This window comes from Anolis carolinensis, unplaced genomic scaffold (genome assembly GCF_035594765.1).
Source record: "Anolis carolinensis isolate JA03-04 unplaced genomic scaffold, rAnoCar3.1.pri scaffold_15, whole genome shotgun sequence".
Classification (NCBI taxonomy): domain Eukaryota; kingdom Metazoa; phylum Chordata; class Lepidosauria; order Squamata; family Dactyloidae; genus Anolis; species Anolis carolinensis.
In genome coordinates, this window is record NW_026943826.1 from 1,796,491 (window position 1) to 1,823,659 (window position 27,169).

The 27,169-nt window shown below is 40.4% G+C and overlaps 1 protein-coding gene across 5 annotated transcripts in view; it reads left to right on the top strand.

Annotated features, from left to right (window-relative positions):
* ubr4 (ubiquitin protein ligase E3 component n-recognin 4) overlaps positions 1 to 27,169 on the top strand; it is a 258,399-nt gene that overhangs the window by 41,657 nt on the left and 189,573 nt on the right. For all 5 annotated transcript variants that reach the window (XM_062965592.1, XM_062965588.1, XM_062965591.1 and 2 more), the window contains exons 21-32: positions 215 to 294; positions 2,599 to 2,727; positions 6,061 to 6,243; positions 7,354 to 7,476; positions 10,084 to 10,313; positions 10,412 to 10,536; positions 12,914 to 13,011; positions 13,128 to 13,285; positions 15,151 to 15,360; positions 18,158 to 18,259; positions 21,827 to 21,927; positions 26,063 to 26,261. In XM_062965592.1, the coding sequence (XP_062821662.1) occupies positions 215 to 294; positions 2,599 to 2,727; positions 6,061 to 6,243; positions 7,354 to 7,476; positions 10,084 to 10,313; positions 10,412 to 10,536; positions 12,914 to 13,011; positions 13,128 to 13,285; positions 15,151 to 15,360; positions 18,158 to 18,259; positions 21,827 to 21,927; positions 26,063 to 26,261 (1,738 nt within the window). The remainder of the gene's footprint in view (positions 1 to 214; positions 295 to 2,598; positions 2,728 to 6,060; positions 6,244 to 7,353; positions 7,477 to 10,083; positions 10,314 to 10,411; positions 10,537 to 12,913; positions 13,012 to 13,127; positions 13,286 to 15,150; positions 15,361 to 18,157; positions 18,260 to 21,826; positions 21,928 to 26,062; positions 26,262 to 27,169) is intronic.

A 27,169-nucleotide genomic window follows, 5' to 3' on the forward strand; every position in this document is an offset into this window, starting at 1 on the left:
TACATTTCAGGTTCTAATTTAAATTTGATTCCAATGATTTCCTGTGTTGTTTGATGTGTTGTCTTTCAAAATTCTTTTAATTTCTCACAAGTCCACCATTGATGAAAAAATGTCCCAATTTTTTCCCCACATTTCCAACATATATTAGATTTCTTTTTATTAAATTTTGATCATTTTTCTGGGGTGTAATACCATCTGTGCCCTTTCTTTCCAGACGCAGCTCCTCAGCCCAGATTCTACTGCATTTTGTCGCCCGAAGCATCAGAAGACGACCTCAACCGCCTAGATAGCACGGTAACAACAACAACCATATGATGATGATGTTAACAATAATAATCATCATTTTATTTCTTATCTGCCTCTCCTCGCGTTCCCAGGTCTCCCTTCTTTTTTTTTGATAATTTAAGACAGCAGTGATCAAAGAGGCAAATATGAGAGAGTGGCCAATGGAAGCCAAGGGAAAAATTATATGTCTCAGTGAAAGGTTTTTCATCAGATATATGCTTTTCACTGGTCTTTAGGACTGTTATTGCTCTCTCTTTACCATCGTCTTCCTCTAAGAAAGTGTACCATATATACTCTAAAGATAAGCCGAATTTTCAGCCCATTTTTCGAGCTGAAAAAGCTTCCCTTTACTTATAATGGAGTCAAGTCGGGCAGCAGAGCCTGGAGGCCATTGCTGGCAATATATAATAGATTTCTCTCTCCTCTTCCTCTCCCTTAACAGTGTGTTTTCTTTTCCAAAGCCTCCCTCACTCTTAACCAAGGGAATGTTTTGAAAATGGAAAGGAGAGGGAGAGAAGCCCTTACAAGTCAGGAAGGAGAAAAAATTTATAAAATGCTTTTTTTTTTCGTGCCACGAGCAACAGGAGTTGCTTCTGGAGTGAGAGAATTGGCCGTCTGCAAGGACGTTGCCCAGGGGACGCCCAGATGTTTTGATGTTTTAATAATAATAATAATAATAATAATAATAAGTTTATTTGTATCCCACCTCCATCTCCCCCGAAGGGGACTCGGGGCGGCTTACAGCAAAATCAAAATATAAACAATGATAAAATATAAAACATCAGGACAAAAACAAAACCAATTAAAAAATAATATACACAATAAGTTAAAAAACACAACTCAGAATTAAAACATCAGGTTAGAAACAATGAGGTTGCAATAGTGGATAAGCAAAGTGTACGGTGCACATTATGGGTAATAAATTCATAAATAGATAAAGTGCATTAGAATCATTTAAGGTTTTACCATCCTTGTGGGAGGCTTCTCTCATGTCCCCGCATGCAGCTGGAGCTGATAGAGGGAGCTCATCCACGCTCTCCCCGGGTGGGATTTGAACCTGGCAGCCTTCAGGTCAGCAACCCAACCTTCAAGTTGGGTTTTTACCCCTAGGCCATATAGGCATTTCCCCTTGCAAGCCTTTGCAACTCCTATATATCTGTATCTATCTGTCTGCCTATCTGCATTAATTTTATATATGAATTTTCCCCTCTTATATTTGCATGTCTTTGTGAATCCTATATACATATAGATATCTAGAGATTCCATGTACCTGTATATCTGTATCTGTATGTATATATTATTTTTAAATAGGAATTTTACCCTCACATGTTTGCAAATCTTTGCAAATTCTATACAGATAGCATTATCTATATATAGAGAGATGTCTAGACAGATATATATGAATATAAATATATAGGGCTTGCAAATATTACAAGGGGAAATGTACACACAAATATTTAGACATGTCTAGATAGATACAAACATAGATATATAGGGCTTGCAAATCTTGGAGGGAAATACATGCATGCACACACATAGAGAGAGAGAGGATTTGCAAATGTTTCAGGGGAAAATGCATATGTGAAATTAGTATCTATAATTATAGATCTATATCTAGCTTTGCATTGTTTATGCAGGCATTGAATGTTTGCCTGTTGCTATGTTGGAAGCCGGCGGGATACAAATGAAGTATTACTATTATTATTATTATTATTATAAAGTTATTGTTGATCCCATATTGTTTTTGTTGATCTTCCTTTTCCACTTACAGAGCTAGTTTACTGTTTTTCTTTGAAAAATAGTAAACTATTCAAAAACATTTAACCTACTGATGCCTCAATTAATGTAATTTCAATGGTATCTATTTTTATTTTGAAATTTCTTTTTGAGATTTCAGTAGCTGCTGCATTTCCCACCCTCGGCTTATAATCGAGTCAATACGTTTCCCCAGTTTTTTTGGTGGTAAAATTGGGTGCCTCGGCTTATATTCGGGTTGGCCTGTACTTGAGTACATGCGGTAGTCATATTTGATCTTCCATTATTTTTGTTCCCAAATAAATCCCTATCCAATAAGTACCCCCCCCCCATTTTTCCTGTGGCCACAGTCTTCAAAAGACAGCTCCCAGAATCCCTGGACAAAGGCCAGGTTCCCAGGCTTTTTTCGTAACGGCTGAAGCAGGAATCGCCCTCGGACATTGGTTTTGCTGATACTGCCCACTGCAAACGTATGGGAAATTAACGGACCGTCTGGCTGTCCACAGCTTCCGTCTAAGTCCCTTCACGGGACCTTCTTTCCCCGTCTCTCCCTCCCAGGTCTGCGAGGTCTTGTTCTCCAAATCGGCCAAATACGACGACCTCTATTCGGCGCTCACGTCCTTGCTGGCTGCCGGCTCCCAGTTCGACACGCTCCGCAGGAAGGAGAGCAAGAACGTCACGGCCTTGGTAAGCAGCCCTCTTTTGTGCATGAAATGGATTTGCGCCGTTCACGTATTCCAGATCTGCGGGCCCAATTCATCAGATCAAAACAAAACAAAGTCACAGATGAACTAAAGCAGTGGTTTACCTGGTTGTGGGGAGCTGTTTCAGCAGCATGAAGCCATAAAACCCAAGGCAGTGGCAACATTAGCTTGCGTTTCCTTTTTTAATTTTTTTTTATATGATACATCCCAACAATTAACTATTTTTCGCCATACATGACTTATTTCAGTATAGGTAAAGGTAAAGGTTTCCCCATGTCTGACTCTGGGGGTTGGTGCTCATCTCCATTTCTAAGCCGAAGAGCCGGCGTTGTCCGTAGACACCTCCAAGGTCATGTGGCCATAGGCATGACTGCATGGACCGCCGTGTACCTATTGATCTACTCACATTGGCATGTTTTCGAACTGCTAGGTTGGCAGGAGCTGGAGCTAACAGCGGGCGCTCGCTCCGCTCCTGGGATTTGAACCTGGGACCTTTCGGTCTGCAAGTTCAGCAGCTCAGAGCTTTAACGCACTTTGCCACCGGGACTTCTATTTCAGTATACATGATTCAAAAAGTAACTATTCCTTAAATGACATTTTAAACAGTCCTTAGAAATGTATCACGCAACCGATCTTAAAGAAAATAATAATAATAATAATAAAACTTTATTTATACCCTGCCACCATCTCCCCGCGGGGACTCGGGGCGGCTTACATGGGGCAGAGGCCCAAACAACATAGAACAAAACATAGGCAACATAATACAAATCACACTATAAAAAGATAATACATTAATACAGTATATCAATTAAAACAAAAATACAGGATAAAAATTGCATTTAAAACACATAAATGGTAAAATCGTAATAAATACGGGATAGATTATTAAAAACCCTCTGGGGCTGATTAATTAATGACTGTATCTCCAAAGGCCTACCGAAACATCCAAGTCTTCAGTTCTTTCCTGAAGGAAGGTAGAGAGGGAGCCAACCTAATCTCCCTGGGGAGGGAGTTCCAGAGTCGGGGGGCCACGGCAGAGAAGGCCCTCTCTCTCTCTCTCTCTCTCTCTCTCTCTCTCTCTCTCTCTCTCTCTCTCTCTCTCTCTCTCGTCCCCACCAAACGCAGTTGTGAGGAGGGCGGAAGCGAGAGGAGGGCCTCCCCGGAAGATCTCAGCGACCGCGTGGGTTCATAGGGGACGACGCGGTCACGAAGATAGGCAGGTCCCGAACCGTTTAGAGCAGGGGTCCCCAAACTTTTAAAGCAAAGGGCCGGTCTACAATCCTTCAGACTGTTGAGAGGCTGAATTATCATTTGAAAAAAAATACGAACAAATTCCTATGCATACTGCACATGCCTTATTTGTAGTGCAACAACAACAACAATGAAAGAACAATACAATATTTAAAAATGAAAACAATTTTAACCAACATAAACCTATCAGGATTTCAATTGAAAGTGTGGTCCTGCTTCTGGCCAATGAGATAGTCAAGTTAATTATGGTTGTTGTTGTTGTTGTTGTTGTTGTTGTTGTTGTGTGCCTTCAAGTCATTTCAGAATTTGGGTGAGCCTAAGTCTAAAATTAATTATTTATTTACTTACTACATTTATTTACTACATTTATATCCCACCCTTCTCACCCCGAAGGGGACTCAGAGCAGCTGTATGTACATACAATATATTATATTATTAGCATAGCACAATATTAGCATTATACATTACTATATTGAACTATACCACTATACTGTAATACTATATGTAATATATAACATATAATTAATATTATTATATGGTAGTATTATTATTAGTATTATAATGTATAACATAATATTTTTATCAATATTATATGTATATACAATATATTATATTATTAAAACTGATATAAAAATATATTATAAAACTGAGGGTTGGGGCCAGGTAAATGACCTTGGAGGGCCGCATCCGGCCCCCGGGCCTTAGTTTGGGGACCCCTGGTTTAGAGCTTTATAGGTAATAACCTGCACCTTAAATTGGGCCCGGAATATAATCAGCAGCCAGTGGAGCTGCTTTAAAACTGGATGAAGATGATTCATCGGTGGTATATAACCTTGTAAAAGATCGGAATAATGTACAAAAACACCCAGAATAAATGCTCTATGAAGGGAGCTTTTACCACATGTGGTGGGTCCTGCAAGGAAGCCATCAGGTTTTGGGATACGATGCATGAAGAATGTCAGAATATTTTGAAAACAAAATTCCCAAAGAAACGAGTATTTTTTACTAGGAATAACAGATACAGAAATAGATCTCGATGCAAATAAAGATATTTTATTTACCTTCCTTGCATCTGTGGCAAGGATAGTATATGCCAAAAATTGGAAATCAGAGGAAATACTATCTGAAACACATTGGGTAGATAAAATGAATGATATAAGAGACATGGACAATAACCTTTCTTATGAAGAAAAATATAGGAAGACAAATAAAACAAATGGAGTGGAGACTAAATTTAAGAAGACTATTCTAATAAAGAAAGTATACATAATAGATCTTAAGAATAAGGGGATAAGAAATCAGGCTATTGCCTCTGTTAAAAAAATATGATGTAACCGAACCTTAATGAAGAAGAATGGAAGACACAAATATGTCAGGGAATCGTCGACCCCGACTGTTGATGAGCCAGGTCCCACCTGTTCTCACCCGTCAGACTGCTCTGCAAATGGCGAAAGTGGCACCAACCAAGAATGACAACTTCACTGATTTATATCTGCTGAAACTCAGTGGCACTGAAGCTTTATTTACATTATTTACAGTGGTAATTAACCACAAGACCAAACATGGAGCATGTCGGTCTCTCTCAAAGTCCGTTCTCTGTACACTGAAGCACCTCCTCTGCATTCCACAGCCTGTGATGCATCTTCCTGTCACATAGCACAAATGGAAGTCTCTGTTCATGTGCCCTTCCAGCAATCAATCAGAGCTCGCTGCAATTAACCTCTTGACTGCTGGAATGCTTGTCGGAACGAAATACATACATTTCCACAGCAACAATAGATTAAACATTTCACTCAATATCACAAAAACACTAACAAAGGACCTTCCCCAATCCTTATGTAAATTTATTTTGAAAAGCTTAATACCCCCTCAAAATCCGTCAGTCCTCACAACCTCTGATAAAACAATGACTGGTGCGTTGTGGTAAGGTTGTTTTTGAAACCGTCCTGGTCTTACCATTGAATTAAGCCACTTGAAGCTAGTTCTGGTCCCTATGTGAAGTTCATTCTAAGTGGTTCATATTGTTGGAGTCCACAACAACGTGTCTGTCTTTGGCTTTGCTCAGGAGGCCTGTGCCCTTCAGTACTACTTCCTGATCTTGTGGAGGATCCTGGGCCTCTTGCCGCCCTCCAAGAGGTACATCAACCAGCTGGCCATGAACAGCCCCGAGATGAGCGAGTGCGACATCCTCCACACCTTGCGCTGGTCCTCCCGCCTACACATCCCCTCCTACGTCACCTGGATCAAGGTGGGCTGCTCTTACCTCTCATATCGTGGGGACTGGGAGGAAACGCCTCTCGCAGACCTCGGCATTTGAGAGGGAGAATGTGGTTGAGGCAGGTGTTGCCATGGATGTCCTTGATTAGCATTGAATAGGCCTGCAGCTTCAAGGTCTGCCTGGTTAGTACTTGGAAGAATCTTTTACTGGGACGTGTTAGCTGGGTGTGATTATTTAAGTTGTTTAGCACTGAATGGTCTTGTAGCTTCCAAGCCTGGCTGCTTCCTGCGTGAGGGAATCCTTTGTTGGGAGGTGTTAGCTGGGCCTGGTTGTTTCCTGTGTGGAATTCCCCTGTGTTCTGAGTGTTGTTGTTTATTTAATGTCCTGATTTTAGAGATTATATTGTTGTGTATTGTTATTAGAGCACAGTAATTATTATACATTATATTGATAATGTTATATGATTTGCCTGGAACAGGATTATATGAGGCCCCTTCTACACAATGGTTTAAAATTCACACTGAAGTGGTGTTGTTGTTTTTTTTTTTTTTTTTGCTGTGGCCTAGGAGGCAGCCTGGCTTTGAAGCTGCAAGGCTGTTTAGTGTCAATCAAGGTGGGTCGCAAAGGGGTGCATTCCGGTTTTTGGGGGTTTTTTGGCCCCATGGAGGTTAGGGATGTGTAGTTTGTTTGTAAGAATGTAGAGACGTGGATGAGGGGTTGTGTTGTCAATTTTCTAGGTTGCGGGGCCTTTAGTTTTGTTGTTTTGCCCGGTGGAGCGATGCCATTCTCCTTTTATATATATAGATAATAATATAATATATAGATAGATAGATTATACATTTTTGTTATTTAAATCATACATATTGTGAAATTATGTTTTTTTTTCTCTCGAAGTGACACACCACCCATGTCATGCTAGGTTTTTTAAGGTGAATTTTGACACACCAAGCGCAAAAGGTTGCCCATCATTGCTCTAGATGTTTTGGACTTCAACTCCCTCAATTCCTAACAGTCTGTGGCTGTTAGGAATTATGTGAGTTGAAGTCCAAAACAGCTGAAGGGCCAGCGTTGACCCATGCCTGCTTTAGAGATTGCCTTGCCGTTCTCTCACCCAGACCCCGTCCTTCTTCTCTGCCGCAGGAGCACCTGGTCAAGCAGGGCATGAAGCCGGAGCACGCCGCCTCCCTGGTGGAGCTGACTTCCGCCAAGTGCAGCTCCGTCAAGTATGACGTGGAGATCGCCGAGGAGTACTTTGCCCGACAGGTGAGTGTGGGCGGAGGCCTCACCTCAAAGCTGCGGGGTTGGGCTTCCGATCCCTGGAGGGCCAGGTCAGCTTGGGCAACGGTCAGGTCTTTCCAGAACCAAAGCCGAAAAAACACCTGGAGGACCCAGTTTGGGAACCATTGAATTATAAGCAATTTATTGCATGTTTCAATGATAAATTTCCAGTGAATTTCCAGTTGAATAGTTAGAAGCTGGAAGGTCAGGGTGGACCCTGTCTTGGTGGCTGAGGATCCTTTGGTTGATAATAATGATGATGCTGAAGATGCTAATAAAAATACCATTGGGTTGCTAATAATAAGTGTGGACCTGTCTTGGTGGTTAATGATTCATTGGCGGCGGCTGCTGCTGATATAATAATAATAATAATAATAATAATAATAATAATAATAATAATAATAATAATAATATTTTGTTGAAGGCTTTCATGGCCGCAATCATTGCGTTGCTGTGAGTTTTCCGGGTTGTATGTTCCAAAAGCATAAGGGTGGACCTGTTTTGGTGACTGAGGATCCTTTGGTTGCTGATAGAAGTAGTAGTAATAATAATAATAATCATCATCATCATAATTATAATCATCATAATGGTGGATCTGTCTTGGTGGCTGAGGATCTATGGTTGCGGCTGCCCCTGCTGCTACTAATGATGATGATGATGGTGGTGGTGGGCCTGTCTTTGTGGCTGAGGATCCTTTGGTTGCTGCTTCTGCTAATAGTAGTAGTAGTAGTAGTAGTAGTAGTAATAATAATAATAATAATAATAATAATAATAATAATAATAATAATAATGGTGGATCTGTCTTGGTGGCTGAGGATACATGGTTGCTGCTGCTGCTGCTGCTAATAATGATGATGATGATGGGTCTGTCTTGGTGGCTGAGGATCTATGGTTGCTGCTGCCCCTGCTGCTACTAATGATGATGATGATGGTGGTGGTGGGCCTGTCTTTGTGGCTGAGGATCCTTTGGTTGCTGCTTCTGCTAATAGTAGTAGTAGTAGTAGTAGTAATAATAATAATAATAATAATAATAATAATAATAATGGTGGATCTGTCTTGGTGGCTGAGGATACATGGTTGCTGCTGCTGCTGCTGCTAATAATGATGATGATGATGGGTCTGTCTTGGTGGCTGAGGATCTATGGTTGCTGCTGCCCCTGCTGCTACTAATGATGATGATGATGGTGGTGGTGGGCCTGTCTTTGTGGCTGAGGATCCTTTGGTTGCTGCTTCTGCTAATAGTAGTAGTAGTAGTAGTAGTAGTAATAATAATAATAATAATAATAATAATAATAATAATAATAATGGTGGATCTGTCTTGGTGGCTGAGGATACATGGTTGCTGCTGCTGCTGCTGCTGCTAATAATGATGATGATGATGGGTCTGTCTTGGTGGCTGAGGATCTTTTGGTTGCTGCTGATGGAAGATTATAGTAATAGTAGTAGTAGTAGTAGTAATAATAATATCCTTTGTTTGCTAATAACAACAACAACAAGAACAACAATAACCACCACCACCACCACCTGTCTTGGTGGCTGAGGATCTTTTGGTTGCTGCTGATGGAAGATTATAGTAATAGTAGTAGTAGTAGTAATATCCTTTGTTTGCTAATAACAACAACAACAAGAACAACAATAACCACCACGACCACCACCTGTCTTGGTGGCTGAGGATCTTTTGGTTGCTGCTGATGGAAGATCATAGTAATAGTAGTAGTAGTAGTAGTAGTAGTAGTAATATCCTTTGTTTGCTAACAACAACAACAAGAACAACAATAACCACCACGACCACCACCTGTCTTGGTGGCTGAGGATCTTTTGGTTGCTGCTGATGGAAGGTTATAGTAATAGTAGTAGTAGTAGTAATATCCTTTGTTTGCTAACAACAACAACAACAACAACAATAACCACCACCACCACCACCTGTCTTGGTGGCTGAGGATCTTTTGGTTGCTGCTGATGGAAGGTTATAGTAATAGTAGTAGTAGTAGTAATATCCTTTGTTTGCTAATTACAACAACAACAAGAACAACAATAACCACCACCACCACCACCTGTCTTGGTGGCTGAGGATCTTTTGGTTGCTGCTGATGGAAGGTTATAGTAATAGTAGTAGTAGTAGTAGTAGTAGTAATAATATCCTTTGGTTGCTAATAACAACAACAATCACCACCACCACCACCACCTGTCTTGGTGGCTGAGGATCTTTTGGTTGCTGCTGATGGAAGATTATAGTAATAGTAGTAGTAGTAGTAGTAGTAATAATATGCTTTGGTTACTAATAACAACAACAACAACAATAACCACCACCACCTGTCTTGGTGGCTGACAACTCTTCGGTTGCTATTAGTAATAATACAAATAATAATAATAGTCATCATCATCATCATCATCCATCTTTTGATGGCTAAGGATCCTTTGGTTGCTTTTAATATTATCTCTGGATTATTATATCCTGCGCTTCTTGGAGGGATGTTCTCAGGCGATCAGGAAGTCACCCTTGCCAGGGTTGGACTAAACCTATATAGTTTTGTGATCTTTCTGGTCAACAAATGATCGGGAAGTGACCCCGGATTCCCCCCTTCTGCCCAGATCTCCTCCTTCTGCGGGGTGGACTGCACCACCCTCCTGAAGCTCCACGAGATCCCCAGCCTGCAGTCCATCTACACCTTGGACGCCGCCATCTCCAAGGTCCAGGTCTCCCTGGACGAACACTTCTCCAAACTGGCCGCCGAGACCGACCCCCACAAATCCTCCGAAATCACCAAGAACCTGCTGCCGGCCACCTTGCAGCTGATTGACACTTACGCCACCTTCACCAGGTGAGGGCCTCCATACAGGTTGGCTTGTGGCCGTTGAGCCTTTTAGACGAGAAGCTCCCCAAATTATGCCACGTTTCTCCCTCTCTGTATCAACGCAGGTCTTACTTGCTGCAGAGTCTTTCCGAAGAAGGCTCAGCCGAGAACAAGCCGACGGAAGAGAAACTCCAAGGCTACGCCGCCGTCCTGGCCATTGGCTCCGGGCGCTGCAAGGCCAACACTTTGGGTGAGCCATTGCCTCTCTTTGAGTTTATTTATTTATTTTATTTATTTACAGTATTTATATTCCGCCCTTCTTTCTCACCCCGAAGGGGACTCAGGGCGGATTACAATGAACACATATATGGCAAACATTCAATGCCAATAGACAAACAACATTCAGTTTTAGACAGACACAGAGGCATTTTTTAACATCTTTCCAGCTTCACGATTTCCGAGTTTATTAACTCCCTGGCATTATAGCTGAATGCCTAGTTATTTATTTACTAGCTTGGATGCCCGGGTTATCTGGAAAGGGCCTTGTTTGCTTTTGGATGTTCGATCATATCAGTTTGATCATATGTTACGCTATTTCTTAGAAGAAGAACATTTTATTGATTAGCCCTTAGGCCATATCAAAGTACCAAGCCAAACAACCAGGCTCGAAAAGACCTGGTTACATTCTATACAAATCTATACAGTAGAGTCTCACTTATCCAAGCTAAACGGGCCAGCAGAAGCTTGGATAAGCGAATAACTTGGATAATAAGGAGGAATTAAGGAAAGGCCTATTAAACATCAAATTAGGTTATGATTTTACAAATTAAGTACCAGAACATCATGTTATACAACAAATTTGACAGAAGTATTACTATTGTTAGTATTATGGTGGTATTGGTTAAAAATTGTTGTGTAATTTTTATTTGACGTTATTTGCATTTTTTAAATTAATTTTATTGTAAGTTATATTTTTATTTATTATATTTTATTATTTTCTTGTATTATTTTTAGTTATTTTCTGTTATTATAGTATTTTATTGTATTAATTTTTTAGTGTTTTTTATTATTGTTTTTTGGGTTGCTAGGAGACCAAGTTGGAGGAGCTTAGCCTTCTAACTGGCAGCAATTGGATAAAAGCAATTACTCCTCTCTCTCTAATTAGGACTTTATTTTTCTTTTCTTTTTGTTGTATCAACCTAGAGGCGTGGATGATGGGTTGTGTTGTCAAATTTCGAGGTTGGAGGGCCTTTAGTTTTGTTGTTTTGTGGGTTGCCCTGATGCCATCACTCTTTTATATATATAGATTTAAGGTGCAGGAGACTATTTCTTAGAAAAAAATTCAGTCTTTCCGGTTGTTTTTTATGAATGCTCCCATTAGAAAATGCATAAAGATGTGGGTGAACTACAATTCCCCAAAATCACTGGCATGTTTTTGAACTGCTAGGTTGGCAGGAGCTGGGGCTAACAGCGGGTGCTCATTCCGCTCCTGGGATTTGAACCTGGGACCTTTTGGTCCGCAAGTTCAACAGCTCAGCGCTTTAACTTAACTTTAACTTTAAATGGGACCATGGACCCATTTATTAGTATTATTATTAGTACTAGCTGTGACCGGCCACGCGTTGCTGTGGCAAAGTGGTGGTAGTATTGGTTAAAAATTGTCGTGTAATTTTTATTTGACGTTATTTGTATTTTTTAAATTAATTTTATTGTAACTTATATTTTTTATTTATTATATTTTATTATTTTGTTGTATTATTTTTAGTTATTTTGTTATAATATTTTATTGTATTAATTTTTTTAGTGTTTTTTATTGTATTATTTGTATTTATTTTATTTTTTATTCTTTTATTAACACTGGGCTGAGTGGGTTGCTAGGAGACCAAGTGGGCAGAGCTTAGAGCCTTCTAAGTGGCAGCAATTGGATAAAAACAATTATTTCTCTCCCTCTAATTAGGACTTTATTTTTCTTTTCTTTTTGTTGTATCAACCTAGAGCCATGAATGATGGGTTGTGTTGTCAAATTTCGAGGTTGGGGGGCCTGTAGTTTTGTTGTTTTGTCCGCTGCCCTGATGCCATCACTCTTTTATATATATAGATTATAATAATACTAACAATAGTAATACTTCTGTCAAATTTGTTGTATAACATGATGTTCTGGTGCTTAATTTGTAAAATCATAACCTAATTTGATGTTTAATAGGCTTTTCCTTAATCTCTCCTTATTATCCAAGATATTCGCTTATCCAAGCTTCTGCCGGCCCGTTTAGCTTGGATAAGTGAGACTCTACTGTAGTTGTATATATGAAAGTAGCAATGATTTTTATTGTGAGCTGCTTTGAGTCACCGTATGGAAAGATAAATCGCTGGGGCTCATTCCGCTCCCGGGATTTGAACCTGGGACCTTTTGGTCCGCAAGTTCAGCAGCTCAGCGCTTTAACGCCCTGTGCCACCAGCGACATATAAGCCAGTAAAACATAACATTTCTCCTGACATTCCTCCTGCATCTGTGGCTGGCATCTTCAGAGGATCGAGTGTTGTTTTCCCCTTTCTCCACAACCCGGACACATCTGTGTGTCTGTCGTGAGATGTTTCCTTCACGCTTTTTGCTTCCCCTTCCAATGCAGGGCCGACCCTCGTCCAGAACCTGCCGTCCGCGGTGCAGGCCTTGTGCGAGTTGTGGAATGGCATCCACACCAACGAGTTCCCAAACATTGGCTCCTGGGTGAGTATATTTCAAAAACCATTGTTCCCTGGCCCCTTGGTGCCAACGTACCTGGCCAAAAGGGGATGCCACCAAATCAGTGGATTTCTATCCCTTCTTCTTCTCGCCCACCGCAGCGCAACGCCTTTGCCAACGACACCATCCCGGCGGAGAGCTACATCGGGGCCGTGCAGGCCGCCCACCTGGGGACCCTCTGCAGCCAGAGCCTGCCCTTGGCCGCCTCCCTCAAGCGCAGCCTCCTCTCCTTGGTCCGCCTCACCGGGGACCTCGTCGTGTGAGTCTCTCCTCTTCCTCTGGGACACCTTCCAAGCAGATGGCTGCATTTTAAATCTTTTTAATATTCTGAAGAAGGTCGGAGGCACAAATGCTAAGCTCCGGCAAACTATGTAAATATTGTACAGAACTGCGATAAAGTATAAGCCGCTGGTTTCAGCTGACAGCTGGGAAGTCTGGATGATTTATTTCTGTGCGACTGAGCATCGGAGAGAGGTGAATTGAGACCAGGAGGTGATCGAGTCTCAATTTAACCATTTCCTAATAGCTCCTTCCTTACAAAACCCTAAACAGAGTTTCTCGAACTGTGCTCCCCCAGAAGTTTTGGACTTCAGCTCCCAAAATTCTTAACAGCTGGTAAGCTGGCTTGGATTTCTGGGAGCTGAAGTCCAAAACACATGAGGGGGCACAGTTTGAGAAACACTGCCCTACGTTATCATTATCATCATCATCACCATCATCATTATTATTATTGGACTGCTGTGAGTTTTCCAGGCTGTCTGGCCATGTTCCAGAAGCATTGTCTCCTGACATTTCGCCCACATCTATGGCAGGCATCCTCAGAGGTTGTGAGGTCTGTCTATCTGTGGAATGATGTCCAGGGTGGGAGAAAGAAAGTACTCTTGTCTGTTGGAGGCCAGTGTGAATGTTGGCATTGGCCACCCTTTGATTAGTACTGAATGGCCTTGCAGCTTCAAAGGCTGGCTGCTTCCTGCCCGGAGGAATCCTTTGTTGGAAGGTATTAGCTAGCCCTGATGGTTCCCCTCTTTTCTGAGTGTTGTTCATTACAGTAGAGTCTCACTTATCCAAGCTAAACGGACCGGCAGAACCTTGGATAAGGGAATATCTTGGATAATAAGGAGGGATTAAGGAAAAGCTTATTAAACATCAAATTAGGTTAGGATTTTACAAATTAAGCACCAAAACATCATGTTATACAACAAATTTGACAGAAAAAGTAGTTCAATATGCAGCAATGCTATGTAGGAATTACTGTATTTACAAATTTAGCACCAAAATATCATGATATATTGAAAACATTGACTACAAAAATGCCTTGGATAATCCAGAACCTTGGATAAGCGAGTGTTGGATAAGTGAGACTCTACTGTATCTGTCTGTGGAATGATGTCCAGGGTGGGAGAAAGAAAGTACTCTTGTCTGTTGGAGGCAAGTGTGAATGTTGCCATTGGCCACCTTGATTAACACTGAATGGCCTTGCAGGTTCAAACTTGGCTTCTTCCTGCCTGGGGGAATCATTTGTTCAGAATCGTTAGATGCCCCCTGACTGATTCCTGTCTGGAATTCTCCTCTTTTCTGAGTGTTGTTCTTTATTTACTGTTCTGATTTTAGAGGTTTTTTTTAATACTGGGAGCCATATTTTGTTCATTTTCATGGTTTCCTCCTTTCTCTTGAACTTGTTCACATGCTTGCGGGTTTCAATGGCTTCTCTGACATGATAGTTATTTGAAAGGACCAGCATGTCTGTATTCTCAATATGTTGTGTCACTCTAACAACCACCATGTCAGATGACACAGAGAAGTCTTTGAAATCCACAAGGAGGTGGACAAGTTCAACAGAAAGGAGGAAATCATGAAAATTGAACTTCAAAGACTCTGGCAGAAACCAGTGCAGGTGGTCCCGGTGGTGATGGGCACATTGGGTGCCGTGCATTTGGAAACAATAGGCATTGACAAAATCACGATCTGCCAGCTGCAAAAGGCCACCCTTCTGGGATCTGTGCGCATCATCCGAAAATACATCACACAGTCCTAGACACTTGGGAAGTGTTTGACTTGTGATTTTGTGATACGAAATCCAGCATATCTATCTTGTTTGCTCTTCCGTGTCCTCTTTCTTCCCAGCTGGTCGGACGAGCTGAACGCTCCGCAGGTGATCCGGACGCTGCTCCCGCTCCTCCTGGAGTCCAGCACCGAGAGCGTGGCCGAGATCAGCAGCAACTCCCTGGAGAGGATCCTGGGCCCGGCCGAGTCGGACGAGTTCCTCTCCCGCCTCTACGAGAAGCTGATCATGGGCTGCTACAACATCCTGGCCAACCACGCCGACCCTAACAGGTAAGGACAGCCTTACCGTTACAGTAGAGTCTCACTTATCCAAGCTAAACAGGCCGGAAGAACCTTGGATAAGCCAATATCTTGGATAATAAGGAGGGATAAAGGAAAAGCCTATGAGACATCAAATTACCATATATACTCGAGTATAAGCCGACCCGAATAAAAGCCGAGGCACCTAATTTTACCACAAAAGTACTGGGAAAACTTTGACTCCAGTATAAGCCAAGGATGGTAAATTTCAGAAATAAAAATAGATACCAATAAAATGAAATTCATTGAGGCATCAGTAGGTTAAATGTTTTTGAATTTTTACATGAAGCTCAAATTTAAGATAAGACTGTCCAACTCTGATCCAATCATTATTCTCATCTTCTTCAATGTAAATGTGCTTATGTATCCTTTTAAGAATAATAGAGTAAAATAATACATGTAATAATAATAATAATAATAATAATACAGTAGAGTCTCACTTATCCAAGCCTCACTTCAGCATCAGTATCGTGAGAGTGGAGGCGAGAGCATGGATAGCCACTCTCAATTACTGGCTGCATCTGTCTCCCTCGCCATATGGCCTTGCCCCGCTAACTCTGAGAGATGAGTTTCACTCTACATGAAACAAGGTGGTAGTAACAAAAATCTCAACTCTAGGCTTCTCTGAAAAACATCTACTAAGCATGGGATGGGACCAAGCTAAGGTCCACATCAGACAACGGATCCTGGACACAGAGCAACAATCTGATTTAGCTTGCTCTCCAGTCTTTAACATTAGTGCAGACAACAGATATAACATCGCTCCCATGGCTTATTTAACAAACCTGGAGGTGCCTAGTCATCGTAAAGCCTTCACTCTTGCAAGACACCATACCCTCCCATCGGCAGTACTGGAGGGGAGGTACCGGAAGACCCCTGCTCCAGAGAGACTATGCCTTTGTGAGTCTGGCCATATCGAAACAATCGAGCACGTGCTCCTCCAGTGTATGTTTTATAGAGATATAAGAATCAATTTCATCACTCCTTGGCTTTTAAAACATCCGGGCCACACTGAAAGATACTACACCTCTCTGCTGCTCTGACTCCTGTTCTGCAATAACCTATAGTGTCGCCAGGTTCTGTGCAGCAGCAATTTCCATCAGACGGACAGGGCCTGTAGCCAGAGCAATCTGTTATAACTGAAATACTGCAAATGCTCCCTCTATCCCCCTCCAGAGCCTCTTAGTGGATTGATATTTACTATTAGCTGACCGTGCTAATAGTCTGCTTTTAATTTGTTTTTATTATAGCATGTTTTTAACTTGTTCTTTTATCTGACTTTTATGGAAACTGCGATTCCCCTTTTCGGGCACCTGTGCCCATTTCCATATATTCTGGTCATAGACCGTAATAAATTGCTGATACTGATACTGCCTCACTTATCCAAGCCTCTGGATAATCCAAGCCATTTTTGTAGTCAATGTTTTGAATACATCATGATATTTTGGTGCTAAATTTATAAATACAGTAATTACAACATAACATTGCTGCGTATTGAACTATTTTTTTCTGTCAAATTTGTTGTATAACATGAAGTTTTGGTGCTTAATTTGTAAAATCATAACCTAATTGGATGTTTAATAGGCTTTTCCTTAATCCCTCCTTATTGTCCAAGATATTCGCTTATCCAACGTTCTGCCGGCCCGTTTAGCTTGGATAAGTGAGACTCTACTGTAATACAGGAAAATAATACATGTAATAATAATAAGATCAGAGTGAAATAATAAATGTATTAATAATAATAAAAATAGAGTAAAATAAATGTAATAGTACCAATAATAATAGAGTAAAATAATGCATGTAATAATAATAATAATAATAATAATAATAATAATAATAATAGTAATAATAATAAATAATACAGGAAAATAGTACATGTAATAATAGAGTAAAACTCCTGCTTGAGCGGTGATTTATTTATTTATTTATTTACAGTATTTATATTCCGCCCTTCTTTCTCACCCCGAAGGGGACTCAGGGCGGATTACAATGAACACTTATATGGCAAACATTCAATGCCAACAGACAAACAACATACATTAGACAGACTCAGAGGCATTTTTAACATTTTTCCAGCTTCACGATTCCGGCCACAGAGGGAGCTGTTGCTTCACCGTCCACTAGTGGCTGTACTTCCTCATTCCTTTCCTCGTGTTTTACTGGCAGTTTTTATGATGTTGTAAATTAGTTAAATTAGCCTCCCGCATAAAGTGTACCTAAATTTCCCTACTTGACAGATGCAACTGTCTTTCGGGGCTGCATAGGTCAACAGCAAGCCAGGCTATTTAATGGTCGGGGGCTTAACCTGACCCGGGCTTCGAACTTATGACCTCTCGGTCAGTAGTGATTTATTGCAGCTGGTTACTACCCAGCTGCGCCACAGCCCGGCCCTCATTGACATTCATTGAGGCATCAGTAGGTTAAATGTTTGTGAATATTTACATCAAGCTCAAATTTAAGATAAGACTGTCCAACTCTAATCAAATCATTATTCTCATCTTCTTCAATGTAAATGGGCTTATGTATCCTTTTAAGAATAATAGAGTGAAATAATACATGTAATAATAATAATAATAAGGTCAGAGTGAAATAATAAATGTATTAATAATAATAAAAATAGAGTAAAATAAATGTAATAGTACCAATAATAATAGAGTAAAATAATAATAATAATAATAATAATAATAATAATAATAATAATAATAATAAAAATACAGGAAAATAGTACATGTAATAATAGAGTAAAACTCTATGATCATGCTTTTAGTGGCCTGGACGAATCCATCTTGGAAGAATGCCTGCAGCACCTGGAGAAGCAGCTGGAAAGCCCCCAGGCCCGGAAGTCCATGGAGGAGTTTTTCTCCGAGAGGTGAGTTCTCCCTCCGATCACGTTCTGGCTTTCTGGAAGTACAGGGGGGCTTTGTGTTTTCCGGGCTGTATGGCTGTGTTGTAGCAGCATTTCCCCCTTTTTATTGACTCCCAAAAATCCACTTCACTCAGACCTGTTGTCAGCACCATCGGCTTCCTTATATACGATTTGGCAAAATTTCTGACTGCACACCTACAGACAAGTATTAGAGTTACTACACATTACATTAAGACCTCAGCCCACATCGTAGAAAAAATCAGCCATAGCAAACTTACCAGTATTGAGGTGGTTTCCCAATTCACCAGGGTTCCCATAGCAGACATAGCAGACACTTTAATGGGGATTTCCCAAAAGATATCACAGCCCTGTTTCATCATTGCCTCACTATTTAATGCTTCTGTGATATTATGGTGACAGTTACTCTACTTATAAGTCCAGTCGTGTCTGACTCTGGGGGTTGGTGCTCATCTCCATTTCTAAGCCAAAGAACCGGCGTTGTCCGTAGATATCTCCAAGGTCATGTGGCCATAGGCATGATTGCATGGAGCGCCGTTACCTTCCCGCCAGAGCAGTACCTATTGATCTACTCACACTCTGGGGGTTGCTGCTCATCTCCATTTCTAAGCCAAAGAACCGGCGTTGTCCGTAGATACCTCCAAGGTCATGTGGCCATAGGCATGATTGCATGGAGCGCCGTTACCTTCCCGCCAGAGCAGTACCTATTGATCTACTCACACTCTGGGGGTTGCTGCTCATCTCCATTTCTAAGCCAAAGAACCGGCGTTGTCCGTAGATACCTCCAAGGTCATGTGGCCATAGGCATGATTGCATGGAGCGCCGTTACCTTCCCGCCAGAGCAGTACCTATTGATCTACTCACACTCTGGGGGTTGCTGCTCATCTCCATTTCTAAGCCAAAGAACCGGCGTTGTCCGTAGATACCTCCAAGGTCATGTGGCCATAGGCATGATTGCATGGAGCGCCGTTACCTTCCCGCCAGAGCAGTACCTATTGATCTACTCACACTCTGGGGGTTGCTGCTCATCTCCATTTCTAAGCCAAAGAATCGGCGTTGTCCGTAGATACCTCCAAGGTCATGTGGCCATAGGCATGATTGCATGGAGCGCCGTTACCTTCCCGCCAAAGCAGTACCTATTGATCTACTCACACTCTGGGGGTTGGTACTCATCTCCATTTCTAAGCCAAAGAACCGGCGTTGTCCGTAGACACCTCCAAGGTCATGTGGCCACTGGCAGGACTGCATGGAACACCGTTACTTTCCTGTCGAAATGGTACCTATTGATCTACTCACATTTGAATATTTCTGAACTGCTAGGTTGGCAAAAACTGGGGCTAACAGCAGGAGCTCATCCCGCTCCCCAGATTCAAACCGCCGACCTTTCGGTCAGCAAGTTCAGCAGCTCAGAAGTTTTACCTACTGCACCAGCGGGGCCTCCATCTCTACTAATACAATCTAATAATAATAACTACAACAATAGTCGTAGACACTTGGCAAGTGTCTGGCGTGTGATTCAATACAATAGCCATCAGAGTGTCTGCTGTGGACTCATCTTGTTGTGCTTCAAATAATCATCATCATCATCATCACACATAATAATAATAATAATAATAATAATAATAATAATAATAATAATACATCACACAGTCCTAAACACTTAGGAAGTGTTTGACTTGTGATTTTGTGATACGAAATCCAGCATGTCTATCTTGTTTGCTGTGTCATACTATGTCGTTGTGTCAATAATAATAATTATTATTATTATTATTATTATACATTTCTTTGCTATACAGCCTTGTTTCAATATCTTGTTGTGTTTCAAATAATAATAATCATCACACATTATTATTATTATTATTATTATTATTATACATTGCTTTGCTACACAGCCTTGTTTCAATATCTTGTTGTGTTTCAAATAATCATCATCGTCACACATAATAATGATGATGATGATGATGATGAAATAATAATAAAATACATCACACAGTCCTAAACGCTTGGGAAGAATTCAACTTGTGATTTTGTGATACGAAATCCAGCATATTTATCTTGTTTGCTCTGTCATACTATGTCGTTGTGTCAATAATAATAATAATAATTATTATTATTATACATTGCTTTGCTACACAGCCTTGTTTCAATATCTTGTTGTGTTTCAAATCATCATCATCATCACACATTATTGTTATTATTATTATTATTATTATTATTATTATTATTATTATTATTATTTTATTATTATACATTGCTTTGCTACACAGCCTTGTTTCAAAATCTTGTTGTGTTTCAAATAATAATAATCATCATCACACATAATAATAATAATAATAATAATAATAATAATAATGAAATAATAATAAAATACATCACACAGGCCTAGACACTTGGGAAGTATTCAACTTGTGATTTTGTGATACGAAATCCAGCATATCTATCTTGTTTGCTGTGTCATACTATGTTGTTGTGTCAATAATAATTATTATTATTATTAAACATTGCTTTGCTATACAGCCTTGTTTCAATATCTTGTTGTGTTTCAAATAATAATAATCATCATCACACATAATAATAATAATAATAATAATAATAATAATAATGAAATAATAATAATGAAATAATAATAATAATAATAATAATAATAATAATAATAATAATAATAATACATCACACAGTCCTAGACACTTGGGAAGTATTCAACTTGTGATTTTGTGATACGAAATCCAGCATATCTATCTTGTTTGCTGTGTCATACTATGTCGTTGTGTCAATAGTAATAATAACAATTATTATTATTATTATTATTATGCATTGCTTTGCTACACAGCCTTGTTTCAATATCTTGTTGTGTTTCAAATAATCATCATCATCATCACACATTATTATTATTATTATTATGCATTGCTTTGCTACACAGCCCTGTTTCAATATCTTGTTGTGTTTCAAATAATAATCATCATCATCACACATTATTCTTATTATTTTTATTATACATTGCTTTGCTACACAGCCTTGTTTCAATATCTTGTTGTGTTTCAAATAATAATAATCATCATCATCACACATAATAATAATAATAATAATAATAATAATAATAATAATGAAATAATAATAAAATACACCACACAGTCCTAGACACTTGGGAAGTATTCAATTTGTGATTTTGTGATACGAAATCCAGCATATCTATCTTGTTTGCTGTGTCATACTATGTCGTTATGTCAATAATAATAATAATAATTATTATTATTATTATTATTATTATACATTGCTTTGCTAAACAGCCTTGTTCCAATATCTTCTTGTGTTTCAAATAATAATAATCATCATCATCATCACACATAATAATAATCTTCAGAGGATCTGATGGTACTAAAGCAAGTGGGGAACATAATCTTTGCTTTACTACTATCAGATCCTCTGAAGATGCTAGCCACAGTTGCAGGCGGAACGTCAGGAGAAAATGCTGCTAGAACACAGGCAATTGGGGGTATATTACACTTGATGCTGATGTTTCTCTTGTAACCTTCCTTCCTTCTTTCCCTCCAGCGGAGAGCTGGTCCAGATCATGATGGCCACTGCCAACGAAAGCCTCTCGGCCAAGTTCTGCAACCGGGTCCTGAAGTTCTTCACCAAGCTCTTCCAACTGAGTGAGTGATCCGGCATCTCAATCTTGTGGGTTTTAGTCCGTCTCCTAGCAGTTTGAAAGCCTAAAATGTGAGTAGATCAATAGGTACTGACTCGGCGGGAAGGTAAAAGGGTGCCCCATGCAGACATGCCAGCAAAACACGATTGGAGATGTCTATGGCATGGAAAATGGAACAAGAGCCCCTCTTCATGGCCGGAGTTAAGCATCTTCTCCAGATGCCGGAGATAGAAAGCCTTTATTTTGGTCTGTGTTCTGTGTGTTGCAGAACACAGACATTGAATGGCTTGTTGTATGTTTTCCGGGCTGTCTGGCCATGTTCCAGAAGCATTCTCTCCTGACGTTTCGCCCACATCTATGGCAGGCATCCTCAGAGGTTGTGAGGCATGGAGAAACTCAGCAAGAAGATTTATATATATCTGTGGGAAGTCCAGGGTGAGAAAAGAACTCTTGTCAGTTGGAGGCCATTGTGAATGTTGCAGTTAATCACCCTAATTAGCATTGAATGGCTTATTCTGCTGGCTACTTTCTGCCTGGGGCATCCTTTGTTAGCTGCCCCAAGTTCCCATGTCTCAGAGTGTTGCTTCTTATTTACTGTTCTGATTTTTGAGTTTTTTAATACTGGTATCTAGATTTTGTTCATTTTCATGGTTTCCTCCTTTCTGTTGAAGTTGTCCACATGCTTGTGGATAATTCGTCAGTCTTCCAATTTTATCCCTTTGGGTTAATTACTTCCTGATTCCGCTTATATTCCCTTTTTCACGTTTTACTGGGTGGATTTGTTAAGTTGTGTATCAGTTCCGACCAAGATTTTGTTATACCTTTGATAAATTCTTCAACTTGTATTCCTTATATTCCTCATAGTATGTCCAATCCGTACATTTTATTGGTTTTCCTTTGTGTTGTCTAACCAAAAATGTTAATGAATCCATATCATATGCTTCTTCCAATTTACCATGCTTGTGAATTTCAATGGCTTCTCTGTGTAGTCTTGACCTGAAAGTTGTTGGAGTGGTCAAGCATTTCTTTGTTCTCAAATAATATTCTGTGTCCAGGTTGGTTCATCAGGTGCTCTGAATTGAATGTTTGTCTTATATGTGTGTATTATAATCTCTCTGAATCCCTCCGGGGAGGTAAAGCAGATATAAATATATTATTATACTAGCTGTGCCCTGCCACGCGTTGCTGTGGCCAATTGGAATATCAGTGAATAGCCTCGCTGCTTCAAAGCCTGGCCGTTTTCTACACAGGGTATCCTTGCTAGACCAGGTTGAATGAGATGGAGTAGCCTCGTGGTTTCCAAAGTCTGGCTTTGAAGCTGCAAGGCTGTTCAGTGTTAATGAAGGTGGGCCACAAAGGGGTTGAGATATGTGTGGAATAACGTGCAGTGTGGTAGAAAGAACTGTTGTCTGGTTGAGGCAGGTGTTGCCATGGATCTCCTTGATTAGCATTGAATAGGCCTGCAGCTTCAAGGTCTGCCTGGTTAGTACTCGGAAGAATCCTTTACTGGGACGTGTTAGCTGGGTGTGATTATTTAAGTTGTTTAGCAGTGAATGGTCTTGTAGCTTCCAAGCCTGGCTGCTTCCTGCGTGAGGGAATCCTTTGTTGGGAGGTGTTAGCTGGGCCTTGTTGTGTCCTGTGTGGAATTCCCCTGTGTTCTGAGTGTCATTGTTTATTTAGTGTCGTGATTTTAGAGATTATATTGTTGTGTATTGTTATTAGAGCACAGTAATTATTATACATTATATTGATAATGTTATATGATTTGCCTGGAACAGGATTCTATGAGGCCCCTTCTACACAATGGTTTAAAATTCACACTGAAGTGGTGTTTTTTTTTCTTGTTTTTTGTTGTTGTTGTTGTTGTGGCCTAGGAGGCAGCCTGGCTTTGAAGCTGCAAGGCTGTTTAGTGTCAATCAAAATGGGTCACAAAGGGATGCATTCCGGTTTTTGGGGGTTTTTTTGGCCCCATGGAGGTTAGGGATGTGTAGTTTGTTTGTAAGAACTTAGAGATGTGGATGAGGGGTTGTGTTGTCAATTTTCTATGTTGGGGGGCCTTTAGTTTTGTTGTTTTGCTCGGTGGATCAATGCCATTCTCCTTTTATATATATAGACTAGCTGTGCCCGGCCACGCGTTGCTGTGGCGAAGTCTGGTGTTCTGGGAAATAAAGTATTGAGGAATTGGTGGTAGTTAAGGTCAAGGATAAAGGTTTTCCCCAGACATTAAGTCCAGTCGTGTCTTACTCTGGAGGTTGGTGTTCATCTCCATTTCTAAGCTGAAGAGCCGGCGTTGCCCGTAGACTCCTCCAAGGTCATGTGGGATGACTACATGGAGCGGCGTTACCTTCCCGCCGGAGCAGTACCTATTGATGCACTCACATTTGCATGTTTTCGAAATTCTGGGTTGGCAGAAGCTGGGGCTAACAGTGGGGGCTCTCTCCGCTCCCCCAATTCAAACCTGCGGCCTTTCGGTCCAGAAGTTCAGCAGCTCAGCGCTTTAACACGCTGCGCCATCAGGGGATATTATTTCCTAAAGGTTGTGAATATACAATATTTCTGATTGGTTTTTTTTGTTTGTTGGAGGCAAGTATGAATGCTGCAATTAGGAAAAATGATTAGGATGTAATGGCCTTGCAGCTTTAAAGCCTGGCTGTTTCCTCCCTGAGTGAATTTTTTGTTGGGAGGTGTTAGCTGTTTTTGTAGTCAGTGTTTTAAATTCATTGTGATATTTTAGTGGTAAATTTGTAAATACAGTACAAGACTTGTGAGGGTGCCCCAAGAGTACAGTAGAGTCTCACTTATCCAACATAAACGGGCCGGCAGAACGTTGGATAAGCGAATATGTTGGATAATGAGGAATTAAGGATAACCCTATTAAACATCAAATTAAGGTATGATTTTACAAATTAAGCACCAAAACATCATGTTAGACAACAAATTTGTCAGAAAAAGTAGTTCAATACGCAGTAATGCTATATAGTAATTACTGTATTTATGAATTTAGTACCAAACTATCACGATATATTGAAAGCATTGATTACAAAAATGCGTTGGATAATCCAGAACGTTGGATAAGCGAGTGTTGGATAAGTGAGACTCTACTGTAAATACTACATAGCATTACTGCGCATGGAACTACTTTTTCTGTCAAATTTGTTGTATAATATGATGTTTTGGTGCTTAATTTGTATAACGATTACCTAATTTGATGTTTAATTGGCTTTTCCTGAATCCCTTCTTATTATCCAACATATTCACTTATCCTGCTGGCCTGTTTACGTTGGATAAGTGAGATTCTACTGTATATTTCTAATCTTATATTATCTGCTCAGAACTGGATTATCTGAGGCCCCTTCTTCACAGCTGGATAAAATGCAAACTGAAGTGGATTATATGGTAGTGTGGAGTCAAGATAATCCAGTGCAAAGCAGATAATATAAGATTATAAATGGGTTATATAGCTGTGTGGAAGGGCCTTGAGTCTACACTGCCATATAATCCAGTGCAAATCTGATAATCTGTGGAAGAAGTCTAAGTGAGGCCTAAATCTGCCTGTCCCCTAACTGAAACCTGGCTGTCCCTTGGTTGCTAGGCAACCAAGTGGGCAGAGATTAGCCCTCTAAACTGGCAGCAATTGGATAAAAAAAATTATTGCTCTCCCTCTAATTAGGACTTTATTTTTCTTTTCTTTTTGTTGTATCATCCTTGAGGCGTGGATGATGGGTTGTGTTGTCAAATTTTGAGGTTGGGGGGCCTGTACTTTTGTTGTTTTGTGAATCGCCGTGATGCCATCACTCTTTTATATATATAGATAATAATGTAAAGGTTTTCCCCTGACCCTAAGTCCAGTCATGTCTGACTCTGGGGGTTGTTGCTCATCTCCATTTCTAAGCCGAAGAGCCGGTGTTGTCCGTAGACACCTCCAAGGTCATGACTGCATAGAGCCCTGTTACCTTCCTGCTGGAGCGGTACCCATTGATGTACTCACATTGGCATGTTTTCGAACTGCTAGGTTGGCAGAAGCTGGGGCTAAGAGAGACCTTGTAGTTGTCAAGTTCAGCAGCTCAGCGCTTTCACACGCTGCGCCACCGGGGGCTCCTGTATTCTAATAATGATGGTGATGATTCCTTGTGCTTCAGCGGAGAAGAGCCCCAACGCCAGCCTCCTGCGCCTGTGTGGCTCTCTGGCCCAGCTGGCCTGCGTGGAGCCCTCCCGCCTGCAGGCCTGGCTGACCCGCATGACCACCTCGCCCCCCAAGGAGTCCGACCAGCTGGAGGTGGTCCAGGAGAACCGGCAGCTGCTCCAGCTCCTCACCACTTACATCGTCCGCGAGAACAGGTGGGCCCGAATGGGGCAGAATGGGGAAAAGAGAAAGGAAGAGGGAACAAAAGAGCAAAGGAGTGAAAAGTAATGGTTGCTTACCTGTGACTTATGAATAATTTCTCAATAACTTTAAAGCAGAGGTTCTTTTTATTGCAATTTCAGTCTGAGAGGTATAGCAGGACTTTTACGGAACAACAAAGAATGACATTAGACATAGAAACATATTTATTTATTTGCGACATTGATATCCCGCCCTTCTCACCCCAAATGGGACTCAGGGCGTCTTACAAGTTATATGTACATACAATATATTATATTATTAGTACAGCACAATATGTTTATTTATTTATTTATTTATTTCCATCCTTTCTCACCCGAAGGGACTCAGGGCGGCTTACAAAACTGGCAGAATTCGATGCCAATATACAACAATACAAAAGAATAAAACATAAGCAATTAAAAACAGATTTAAAATAATACAAAATACTTGAGCCATTCATCCACAAAACCTTGTACCTAAACCCTAGTCCAGACCGAGTCGAAGCCAACATTATATATTATTATATTGTACTACAGTAGAGTCTCACTTATCCAACATAAACGGGCCAGCAGAACGTTGGATAAGCGAATATGTTGGATAATAAGGAGAGATTAAGGAGAAGCCTATTAAACATCAAATTAGGTTATAATTTTACAAATTAAGCACCAAAACATCATGTTATACAACAAATTTGACAGAAAAAGTAGTTCAGTATGCAGTAATGCTACGTAGTAATTACTGCATTTACGAATTTAGCACCAAAATATCACGATGTGTTGAAAACATTGACTACAAAATTGCGTTGGATAATCCAGAACGTTGGATAAGCGAGTGTTGGATAAGTGAGATTCTACTGTATATGACTATATTGCTACATTTATAT